Source organism: Bison bison, unplaced genomic scaffold (genome assembly GCF_000754665.1).
Source record: "Bison bison bison isolate TAMUID 2011002044 unplaced genomic scaffold, Bison_UMD1.0 scf7180017864517, whole genome shotgun sequence".
Taxonomy (NCBI): Eukaryota; Metazoa; Chordata; class Mammalia; order Artiodactyla; family Bovidae; genus Bison; species Bison bison.
The window spans coordinates 7,913,236-7,926,056 of record NW_011495070.1 but is presented as its reverse complement, the minus strand read 5'-3'; the positions used below and the strand labels follow the sequence as shown (position 1 = coordinate 7,926,056).

At 37.5% G+C, this 12,821-nt stretch overlaps 1 protein-coding gene across 2 annotated transcripts in view; it reads right to left on the bottom strand.

The window, feature by feature from the left end:
* The window catches only part of SCOC (short coiled-coil protein), a 40,240-nt gene that overhangs the window by 8,128 nt on the left and 19,291 nt on the right, over positions 1-12,821 (bottom strand). Inside the window, exon 1 of one of the 2 annotated variants that reach the window (XM_010830293.1) lies at positions 3,666-3,846. The exons of the other annotated variant lie outside the window; for it this stretch is intronic. Within the exon in view, the coding sequence (XP_010828595.1) occupies positions 3,666-3,846 (181 nt within the window). Of the gene's footprint in view, positions 1-3,665; positions 3,847-12,821 lie in introns of those variants that run through there. 2 annotated transcript variants of the gene reach the window in all.

Here is a 12,821-nt window from a genome sequence, read left to right as displayed (position 1 = left end):
CAGAGATCTCTTCAAGAAAATAGAGATACCAAGGGAACACTTAAATGCAAAGATGGGCGACAGTAAAGGACAGAAATAGGAAGGGACCTAACAGAAGCAGAAGATATTAAGAAGAGGTGGCAAGAATACACAGAAGACCTGTACAAAAAAGATCTTCACGACCCAGATAATCACGATAGTATGATCAATCACCTAGAGCCAGACATCCTAGAATGTGAAGTCAAGTAGGCCTTAGGAAGCATCACTATGAACAAAGATAGTGGAGGTGATGGAATTCCAGTTGAGCTATTTCAAATCCTAAAAGATGATGCTGCACTGACTATGTCAGCAAATTTGGAAAACTCAGCAGTGGCCACAGGACTGGAAAAGGTCAGTTTTCATTCCAATCCCCAAAAAAGGCAATGCCAGAGAATATTCAAACTATTGCACAATTGCACTCATCTCACACGCTAGTAAAGTAATGCTCAAAATTCTCCAAGCCAGGCTTCAACAGTATGTGAATCATGAACTTCCACATGGTCAAACTGGATTTAGAAAAGGCAGAGGAACCAGAGATCAAATTGCCAATATCTGCTGGATCATGGAAAAAGCAAGAGAGTTCCAGAAAAACATCTACATCTGCTTTATTGACTGTGCCAAAGCCTTTCACTGTGTGGACCACAACAAACTCTGGGAAATTCTTAATGAGATGGGAATACCAGACCACCTGACCTGCCTCTTGAGAAATCTGTATGCAAGTCAGGAAGCAACAGCACTGGACAGAGAACAACAGACTGGTTCCAAATAGGGAAGGGAGTATGTCAAGGCTGTATATTGTCACCCTGCTTATTTAACTTACATGCAGAATACATCATGAGAAACCCTGGGCTGGATGAAGCACAAGCTGGAACCAAGATTGCCAGGAGAAATATCAATAACCTCAGATATGCAGATGACACCACTCTTATGACAGAAAGTGAAGAACTAAAGAGCCTCTTGATGAAAGTGAAAGAGGAGACTGAAAAAGTTGGCTTAAAACTCAACATTCAGAAAACTAAGATCATGGCATCCAGTTCTATCACTTCATGGCAAATAGATGGGGAAACAGTGACAGACTTTATTTTGGCTCCAAAAATCATTGCAGATGGTGACTGCAGCCATGAAATTAAAGGATGCTTGCTCTTGGAAGAAAAGTTATGACAAACCTAGACAGCTATTAAAAGCAGAGACATTGCCAACAAAGGTTCGTCTAGTCAAAGCTATGGTTTTTCCAGTGGTCATGTATGGATGTGAGAGTTGGACTATAAACAAAGTGAAAAGTCAAAGTGAAGTCACTCAGTCGTGTCCGACTCTTTGCGACCCCATGGACTGCAGCCTATCAGGCTCCTCCGTCCATGGGATTTTCCAGGCAAGAGTGCTGGAGTGGATTGCCATTTCCTTCTCCAGGGGATCTTCCCAACCCAGGAGTCGAACCTGGGTCTCCCACATTGCAGGCAGACGCTAAAGCTGAGCGCCAAAGAATTGATGCTTTTGAACTGTGGTGTTGAAGAAGACTCTTGAGAGTCCCTTGGACTGTAAGGAGAGTCAACCAGTCCATCCTAAAGGAAATCAGTCCTGAATGTTCATTGGAAGGACTGATGCTGAAGCTGAAACTCCAATACTTGGCCACTTGATGTGAAGAACTGACTCATTTGAAAAGACCCTGATGTTGGGAAAGATTGAAGGCAGGAGGAGAAGGGGGCAACAGAGGATGAGACAGTTGGATGGCATCACCGACTTGATGGACATGAGTTTGAGCAAGCTCTGGGAGCTGGGGATGGGACAGGGAGGCCTGACGTGCTGCAGTCCATGGGGTCACAAAGAGTCAGACGCAACTGAGCGACTGAACTGAACTGTATCATCTCTGCCTTTTAGCTCTAATACAAGTCACAAAAAGAATTTTAGAAAAAAAATCTACAATCTAAATCTGATTTTCACAAATAAGCCAGGGCCAAGATGATAATGGCGTACCCACGATCATAGTAGTAGTTACACAGAGTCAAGACTACATATAGTCAACGTCCCAGTCTAGTTTTTCCCACATCACCACTGGTATGCTCGCATCTGAGACCTGAGCTTTTGAGACTTTTCTCTGATATCCACAACCACTCACTTTTCTACATCTAAAACTGATTTTCATCATCTATGATCCATTTATTAATGAGCTAGTAAGACTACGAAATGGAGAAGGCAGTGGCAACCCACTCCAGTACTCTTGCCTGGAAAATCCCATGGACGGAGCAGCCTGGTGGGCTGCAGTCCATGGGGTCGCTAAGAGTCAGACATGACTGAGCGACTTCACTTTCACTTTTCACTTTCATGCACTGGAGAAGGAAATGGCAACCTACTCCAGTATTCTTGCCTGGAGAATCCCAGGGATGGGGGCACCTAGTGGGCTGCCGTCTACGGGGTCGCACAAAGTCGAACACGACTGAAGTGACTTAGCAGCAGCAGCAGCAAGACTACTAAAAGTCACTGTGCTTTAATATACTAAATGTTTTACACATATTATTAGTTCATCAAATCAACAGGACATGGCAATTTATAAATGTGGACACAATCTCAGAAAGGCTACGTATTTTTCTTAGATTTTACAGCCAAAGTCTGTATCAAGAATTTGAACTCAGATCTAACTATAAAATCCCTGTATTACACAACAGAAGGCACTTTAACATGGCCTTAATCTAAATTTGCAAAACATTTTACAACCCTTAATGTCAAATTTTCTTGCTATTTCTGCTATCTAAAAACCTAAATGTAAGTTCCATACCCTTCAAGTTGCATCGACTATCAAAGTTTTTTCAGGTACCTTCAAATTCTGACTTGTTCTGGTTAAATAAATCCAATTTTAAATTCTTCAAAATTAAGGGATTGATTGCCCAAACAAGGATTTGCTCATAAACGGGATCCCCAGAGTGGCTAGCTATGCTGGCTTTAATCAATGAATGAGTACAGGCACAGAATATAAAAGCATAGCTTTATCTCAGGTACAGATTCAGCGTTGGAAACACAGCATCTGTCCTTAATATTATTACGTCATAGTACCAGAATCGATACATTAAACAACAAAACCCTGTCTTTCAGGGATGTCCCTTGTTTCTCCTCCAATCCTAACTCCCCTAGATGTGTCCATGAAGACCTTGAGAAAGATGGTCATTGAGAAACTAAACCGAGAGCTACTTTCAGAGCCTAACAAGATGCCGCCAATCCTGGTTTTACCGCTCTCTTGCCTCCCTCCCCGCCTGGGCGTCCTTTCCCCCCATCTCCGAGTTCTCAGCAGGTCCAGGCGAGCCAGGTCCCATCCCACCCGAACACTCCCTCCCACAGTCCCATTCCAGGGCTGGACAGAGTCCTTAGACTCCGGAGCGGCGGGGACAAGGCGACAGCAAGCCCGCGCGAAGGACCGCCGGCGACCCTCCACAAAGGAACCTCTGGGCCCAGTACTGAGAGGATGAGAAAGAGAGGTTGCGCAGGAGTTCTCCGGGGAGCCAGGCCTCAGCCGCCCATCAAATGCCTAGGCGCTCTTCCCCGGTCCCCGATGCGCCGGCCAGCGTCCAGCCCACCCCGCCCTCCAGGCCCTCAGCAGTATAGAGGCCGCAATTCCAGCCGCCGAAGCCGGGCCCTTCGAGGTCCACGACAACCCTCACCTGCCTTCTGAGGCGCCGGCAGGGGGAGGGCTCGGTAAGACGCCTCAGGCCTGAACACTTGGACCAACTGGCACCGGCAGCCCCACCCTTTCCGCCCACAGAGCGTGCGCCGAGCCAGGAGTCCCGCCCCTGCCTGCCCTGTTGCCAGCCAATCACCACTCAAGAAAACACGCCTGCGCATTAGCTTCCCGACGCCCCAATCGTCCTATCCCAAAGCCTCAGATCCACCTTTTGCCATAACAAAAGGACAGGACAGTGGTATCCAATCAGAGTTGAGATCGTTGTAGGCGGGTCCGGGAAGAGCAACAGCCAATGACAGTACATTAGCTAAGGTAAGCGTGTGAAAGCCTGTCCGATAGAGGTAGCTTCTCAAGTCTCAGCAGGTCCTTGAAAATGGGGTCAAGAAATCTGTGGTAAATTCTGACAGCTGTCAGGAATGAGGTCGGTAAAACTGAACTCTGCGCCAGAGAGAGAAATCCTTCAAATTTAAGACAAGGGCATGTCTGGACATAATAGCAGAGAAAGTACGGTGGTTTTCAATTCTAAAAGCAGACTTTGCCATATTTTTAATTTTCCAAATCTGAAAGCTCTTTAAGTGTAACTCTAATGGATAAGTCATCTTCGTATCTTCCCCCATTTAAAATCCATTAGTGCGCCCGACCACTTAATAATATTTTAGAATTGAGAAAACACCTTAATACTACTTTGGTATAGAGCACTTTTGCTCACTTTATAATATTTGATCCTCCCAGCAACCCACAGAAAGAAGCTTAAGAGTAAACTAATGTCCTGCTCAAGGTCATAGACAAAGTATGAAATGCTGTGTGCGAGCCTTTGGGATGTAATGTTACCGACATGATACCAATCACACATACCCAGCACCTGACACAAAGCAGCATCCTGTTTTGTCGTTATTGTTTTTCCAATTCAAATGTGTTTGTTTAATTTTTTATTTTTCTTAAGTTATGAATGAAAGTATGATAACACATTTACAGGACACTGGGAAAACACAGAACAAAGTAATATATAGTTCCACTATATATTACAATGATTTTTTAAGTAGATGAATTAAAATTTTTGGTTGGAGTTTCAATATCAAACTCTCAAAAGTTAACAATGAATAGACAGAAAAATAGAAGGATATAGTAGGCCTGAGAAGCACTATGAACCAATTAAACATAATGATTTATACAATTTTCACACAACAGTAGGATACAAATTCTGTTTGAGTTCCCATAGACTAAAAACCGTATCCTGCTTGTTTTTAACATTTGTTATTGTTTTGGCGTTGACACTTTCTCCTGAGTTGTAGAGGTGAGCCTTACATCTACTTGGTTTCTTAACTTTTTACTTCTAGCACAGTTTGCTGACCTTGAGCCTTATTTCCTTTAAGGAATATATAAAAAAAATTTTCCATTCAGTGTTGGAGAACTATACCTTCCACTGGAACTAAGATGGACACCATGAGGAAAATTTACTAGACTTCAGTGCAGGAACTAAGTAAATGGGAAATAAGAAAGGTTCAACGTAAGTCTAATAGTGTCAAAATGAGAGGTTAGAGAGGATGGGTGTGGGCAGCATTCAAAGAATAATAACTAAGAATTTTTCTGGGTTATGGAGTAGTTGAGTTAGATTCAAGAACACTTATTCTTGAGCAGGAATTCCATACCTGGATACATCATGGTGAAACTGCAGAACACCGAAGACTATGAGAACTATTAAAAGCAGATTTTTACCCCCCTAGATGAACAGGTTTGGGGGGTGTTTTTTCTTTTGGTTTTAAATAGGGTAAAACATACATAAAAGATTTACCATGTAAATAACTGTTTTAAAGTGTACAGTTCAGTAGTGCTAAGTATATTCTCATTGTGCAACCAATTCCCAGAACTTTGTTCATCTTTCAAAACTGAGACTCTGTGCCCATTAAACAACAACTCCCCACTTCACCTCTACTGCTAGCCCCTAGCATCACTCTTTCTGTCTCTATCAATTGACTATTTTAGGCACCTTATTTAAGTGGAATCATACAGTATTTGTCTTTTGTGACTAACCTATTTTGCTTAGCATAACATCCTCAAAGTTTATCCATGTTGTATTAGAATTTCTTCTTTAAGGTTGAATATTAGTTCACTGTATGTGTATACCACATTTTATCCATTCATCCTTCAGTGGACACTTGAGTTGTTTATAACTTTTAGCTATTATGAATGCTGCTTTGAATGCAATATATGCAAATATCTCTTTGATACTCTACTTTCAGTTCTCTTGAGTATATAACAAGTGGACTTGCTAGATCATATTGAAATTATATTTTAAAAGCAACTTTTTAAAGTGCAGTATTAACACAAGGACAGACATAAAGTTAGAAAGGCAAGTGCCTGTAGCTGGAAGTTGGTATCCAATAAAGGTGTTTGGTAAGGAAGAAATGTTAGTGAAGTTGTGGGAAAAACTATTGTTTCCTCTTCTTCATAGTAAAATTGGCACAATAACTTTGTTAATATCCTATAGAAAAGATAGATTATGGTGGTTTTAGTTAAACTGGCTATTCATATAAAAATATGAGGTTAGATCCTGATTTCACACCACAAATAAAATTGAATTACAAATGAGATAAATATGCAGTGTGAAGTAAATATGTATTCTGAACTTTTAGGAAAAAACAGGTATCTTTATGACATCACTGTAAGGAGGAATTTGTTAAACCAGACAAAACAGTACCATTCGTTAGGAAAGATTTTAAATTTTGATTGTTTTATACACAGACAAGAAGACATTTTAAATAAAGTTAAAAGCAAGCCACAGACTGAAAGAATAAAGTTCTGAAAATATAAAGAATCTCAACAAAGATAAAAAATATATTCAAATAACATAAACAGGCAACTCACAGAAGAGGAAAACTTAGTGGTCAGAAAGTTTTTTTTTTAATGTTTACCTTCACTAGTACCAGGGAGATTGATATTAAAACAAGATAAAGGGATCAGTTCATTAAAAAGATACAAATCCTAACAGCTACAAAATGGCACTGAAGGAAAAACGGATAGAACTGAAATAAGAAACTAGCCCACAACAGTAGTTGGAAAGTTCATGGCTTCGCTCTCTGTAATTTGTAAAACAAATGTACAGAAAATCTATAAGGATACAGATCCAGGTCTGAAGCTTACCTTCACATTAGAGTCATGTGGAAATCTCCTAATGACTTCAAAGAGCAAGAGTTATCAAATGATACATCCCACCCTTATTAAAATTTTAGTCTTTAAGGTGGGATACTGGCATTAATACTTTTGGAATTTACAAAGGTGGTTTCAACAGAGTGGGATCTATTGATATAGAAGACCTGAATGAAAATTCTATCAATATATTTAACCTATTTGACATTTCTAGAACATTCCACCCAATAACTAGGACACATGTCTTCTTTTTAAGTGCACGTGGAATATTCACCAAAATGGACCATAAAACAACCTCAACAAAGTTTAAATGATTAAACTCATGACAAAATATTTTCTCTGCCCCCAAAGAAATTAAACTAGAAATCAATAACAAAAAGATATTTTTAAAAAACCCAAGTAATTGGAAATTAAACTACATGCTTCTAAACAAAATGTGAGTCACAAGAGAAGTCACAAGAGAAATTAGAAAATATTTTTAATTAAAATGTAAACATGTCAAATTTATGAGATGCAATGAAAGCGGTGCTTTGAGATATTTCCTTACCATTAAATGCTTATATGAGAAAACAAGGGAGATCTCAAAATAAGAATCTAAGTGTTCACTTGAAAAAATTAGGAAAAGTAGGACAAATTAAACTCAAAACAAGCAGTTGGAAAGAATATAGAGTAAAAACTAATCATGTTGAAAAACTTTAAAACAGTAGGAAAAAATCAATGAAATCAAAAGATGGTTCTTTTAAAGGAACAATAAAATTAAAAGCTCTAGGCAAATTTATCTAGGAAGAAAGAGAAGACACTATAAATTACAGATATCAAGAATAAAAGAGGGGGCATCATTATAGATTCTATAGACATTAAAAGGCTAATGAGAGACTATTAATAACAACCTATGCCAATAAGTTTGATAATTTAGATAAAATGGACAAATCCCTGAAAGAAAAAAAAAATTAAAGCTCACTCAACAAGAACAGATGATGTGAATAGTTCTCTGTCTATATTTTAAAATTTATCTGCATTTTGAAGTGTCATTACCAGGTTAATCTTCCCACAAAAGATACTATATATTCAAATGATGTCACTGGTAAATTCTTCTAATTATTGCCAGAATTTTATCAGTTCGCCATAAACTCTTCCAGAAAATAAAATAGGACAGAACACTTCCCAACACATTTTATAAGAACAGCATTACTCTGATACCAAAAGTAGATGAAGACATTAAAAAATATAAAACTGAACATAGACGTGGAGTCCTCAACAAATGACTAGGAAATCAAATCCATCAGTTGTCCCTAGACAGGGAGCCTGGGCAATTGTGATGCTGGCCCCATGAGTTTCATTTCTCTCAGTAATCATGTTCTAAAGCTGATTCTAAAATTCATATGGAAATACAAAGAATCTACAATGGCCAAAACAGTTCTGTAAGAACAAAGTTAGAGGACTTATGCTACCTTATTTCAAGCTTTATTATAAAGCTAAAGCAATAAAATAAATGGAGTGTTGCTATGGAGATAGACACATAGATAAATGAAACAATAGCATCTAAGGATAAACCTATACATATTATATATGGTCAGTTGATTTTCACTATGATACCAAGATAATTCCATGAGAAAGGATAGTTCTTTTTTCAACAAATGGTGCCCCCCAAAAAACAGATATCAGTATAGGAAGATAAAGAATCTCAACCCCTACTTACATCATACACAAAACTGTAAATTCAAAATGGATCATAGACGGAAACATAGAGATATACAACTTCTAGAAGAAGACAGAGAAGAAAATCTTTGTCTCCTAGGTGTTAGCAAATTTTTTGAGAAAGGTCACAAAAACAATAATAAAAGAGAAAAGATTAATTGAACTTTATAAGAATTAAAACTCCATGTTCTTTGAAAGATATCATTTAGAAAATGAAAAGATAATCACAATACATTATCTAACAAAGGTCTTGAATTTGGAATTTCTAAGAACCTTTTAAATCAATAATAGAAAAACTCCCAATGAAATAATGGAATACTTGCATGTGTGTGTTAGTTGCTCAGTTGTGTTCGACTCTTTGCAACCCCATGGACTGTAGCCCACCAGGCTCCTTTGTCCATGGAATTCTCTAGGCAAGAATACAGGAATGGGTTTCCATTCCCTTCTCCAGGGGATCTTCCCAACCCAGGGATCAAACCTGGGTCTCTTGCATTGCAAGAAGATTCTTTACCATCTGAGTCACCTGGGAAGCTGTATTGCAGGCAGATTCTTTACTACTGAGCCACTAGGGTATCCCAGTGGAATACTAGTCAACAATAAAAAGGAACAAACTGTTAATATGGATGAACCTGAACTATACTGTGCTGAGTGAAAATAGCCTGATGGAAAATGTATAGACTGCATGATTTTGTTACTGTAGAGTTCTAGAAGAGACAAAACTTATCTACTGTGTAGAAATCAGATCAGTGGTTGCCTCGGATTGATAATGGGTAGAGGGTTGACTGAGAAGGGGTTGGTGGGAGCTTTCTGCTGTAATGGAAATGTTCTATAATATCTTGATTGGGGTGGTGGTTACACAGTGTATACAATTCCCAAAAGGTATCTTCTGTAATTTAAAATGTATATATTTGATTATATATTACTTTTCCTCACCAAAGCTGATTTCTGTCTTTAATGAGAATACTAGCCAGGTTTCTTTAAGGTTTGCAGTATGCTTGGTATGCTACATGTGCTATTTTACTCAGTCCTCAATCCAGTGATCTAGGGATTATCAACCCCATTTTACAGATGAGGAAATCAAGGCTCAAAGAGTGTCTTGTCCAATATCACACAGCTAGTAATAGACTGAATTAAAACCTATCTTTTTACCTGGAAAATGAGTATCATAATACGTACTCTATTGAATTATTAAGATTGCTAGAACTAAGTAAAAATAAAGCACTGCCAAGACTTTCCAGATTGAAGTGACATTGGAACCACAGCCCAAAGAATGTGGTTTGGAACTTACATCTTCAACCTAACCAACTGAAATTCCTACCAAAACAAAAATATCAGTATTCTCCTTGGTACTTAGACAAGACCCAGGGGCTCATAATGTTATAGACAAAATGTCCAGGATCCAATCTGCAGTTATTCAGCTTATTAAGAACCATGAAAATCTCACTTTGTGTGAAAATAACACAGCAACTCTGAGATGGCACAAATGTTGACGTTGTCTTGAAAAGATTTTAAGCAGCTATTTAAAAATACTTGAACAAGCAATTATGAAAACTCCTGAAACAAAAGTTATAATCTAAAGTATAAACAACATAATAAAAGCTATAAAGAAGACCCAAATGGAAACTGTATAACTGAAAAATAAAATAACCGAAATGTAAAACTGTCTCCAAAGATCCAGTGGCAGGATGGAGATGAAAGAGAGAAGAATGAACTGGAGGGTACCTCAGTAGAAATTATCCGGCCTTCAAACAGGGAGAAAAATGGTTGAAGAAAAAATAACAAACTCAGAACACAAGGATGACAAAAAAGACCTGGCATTTGTGTCATCAGAATCATAGAAGGAAAGGAAAAAGAGTGTGGGGCTAAAAAATATCTGAAGACATACTGGCTTTCCAAGTTCGGCAAAAGACAGTTTCCCAGGGGGAGGGGATGATTAGGAAAATAATGTCAGTAAGGCTTTGGGGGTGGGGCACAGTGAAAAAGACTGTTGAGAAACACTGATCTTGTTACTGGGCACCAATATCATTAACAATACATAGAGAACCTGGCAGATAGCATTTACTTCCGTGGTGTAAGAAGACTGCACCACCAATGAAATAGTCTTGCAAAAAAAAATTTTTTTTTAATGCAGCCTGACCTGATCAAGCCCATAAACTAGCATTTAACAGGAAATACAGAGAACAGAGAAATGTGTTAAATCTACTGTCTGGATAAACATCAAAATCTGATAATGGAACAAAACAGCAACAAGTCAAGAACAAATAACATGAAAAAAAAAAGTCCTTTTGTTTAGCAAATAAATTGCATTGGAAGAAAAAAGAATGGAAAGACTTGTAGATAAGAAGACACTTAAACTACGTTTTTTTTTTTTTTAGAATTTGATCATTTTTAAACTACCTTTTAAAAAACAGACCAAAAAAAAAAAAAAAAGCCCCTATGGTTTATTTTGGATACACCCTTGGAAGATAAAACTATTTTTAAAATGAAGGAAAATGATTACTAATAAGTAGGATATGGTAATTCTAGAACATTCACCTTTTTTAAAATTTCAGTATCAAGCATGTATCTTGCTAGAGAATTTGAACTTAGAGGGAATCTTTAGACAAATTATCTGAAGAGGATAGCGTACAAAAAGGTAACCATAATGTCACAAGCAACATGTCATTCACAAAAGACTGCAAACTGGCTAAAACAATGTTGCTGATAACTAAGATGTGTCCTTGAAAGAACAGGAAAAAAATCTTAAAATGGAAAAAGTGACCAAAAGGAACAGTACCTCCAAGTGAATATAAAAAGGGTATAGAAACCTTGGCAAAATTTATATGAAGTGAACTTTTGTTATATTGTTTCATTTGCATTACATTTTTCAGTTAAAAAATCGTTTAAAAATAGCCACAAAATTCCCTTCTGAATGAGGAAAACATTCAATAGGGACCACTGAAATTGCATAGAAATAACTGATCATAAGATGACCATTCATGTGATCTGGAATCATAATCTGCATATATTATAAACTATATAAATAAAAGCATAAATTAAAATATTCTTCATAGAGAATGGGGAACTCCCAAATTGGAAACTATCATTTATCATTACAAGGCAAAGTATTGTGTGAGGAGAAATGATAAATAATAAAATAGAAAAACTTCCAAGTTCATTTTGATGTCCTGGTCTGACATACTCTCATCAAGCTCATAAAAACTCTGAACTTGTTTTTAGTAATTAGAGGGTTCTAAACATACTGTGGATATTTTAAAGTGAAATATGCTAAATGGAACATTTTGATAACTTTCAAGTGTAACCAGGTGTGTTCCTCATACTTTACACTCATTAATTTGCAAAATGCGTTTGATCTCATTCCTAAAAAAGAACTCACATTTTCCTTTTTACTTATTTTTTTTCCCTTGAAAGGTTATTGAATTCATTGGAGAATGAGTGTTGTCCTCAATTTGGTGAGTAAAGAATATATTCTGCTTGTTGAAACTTGATTTCAAGACTAGACTTAATAGTATGCTATAGTGGTGTTTGGTAAATTGTTTTCATATACTTTTCTGAAGATTATAATTTCCTAATAATAACCAATAGTTGGCTAATTTGAAGAGAATCATTTCATTCATTTGTTCAATAGCAAAAAATGTGTGGTTTTAGTGTTTCTCAAATGAAAGTTCAGAATTTTAGGGTCTCCATGGAATCAAGATTTGAACTTATCAACAAAAATGAAAATGACCCAGAGGGATGGTACGGGGAGGGAGGAGAGAGGGGTTCAGCATGGGGAGCACGTGTACACCCGTGGCAGATTCATGTTGATGTATGGCAAAACCAATACAATATTGTAAAGTAATTAACCTCTAATTAAAATAAATAAATTTATATTTAAAAACTAAAAATAGTAAGGAATGAGTCTATGCAGTTTTGATGCTTATTTTTCTCTAGACTGTTTAATCAGTGTTTCCCAAAGATTGTTGCTTATAGCTCTGGTTGAAAACAATGAGCTTTTTAAATAGTTTTGTATTTTGTTGGGGCTTCCCAGGTGTTGCAGTGGTTAAGAATCTGTCTGTCAATGCAGGACGTGGTTTTGTGAGTTGGGAAGATCCTCTTGAGAAGGAAATGGCAATCCACGTTAGTATTCTTGCTTGAAAAATCCTATGGACAGAGGAGCTTGGTGGGCTATAATCCAAGGGGTTGCAAAGAGTCAGACATGATTGAGCGGCTGAACACACACACACACACACACACACACACAGACGTGAACACACTTTGTAATAATAGAAAAATATGAATAACACAATCC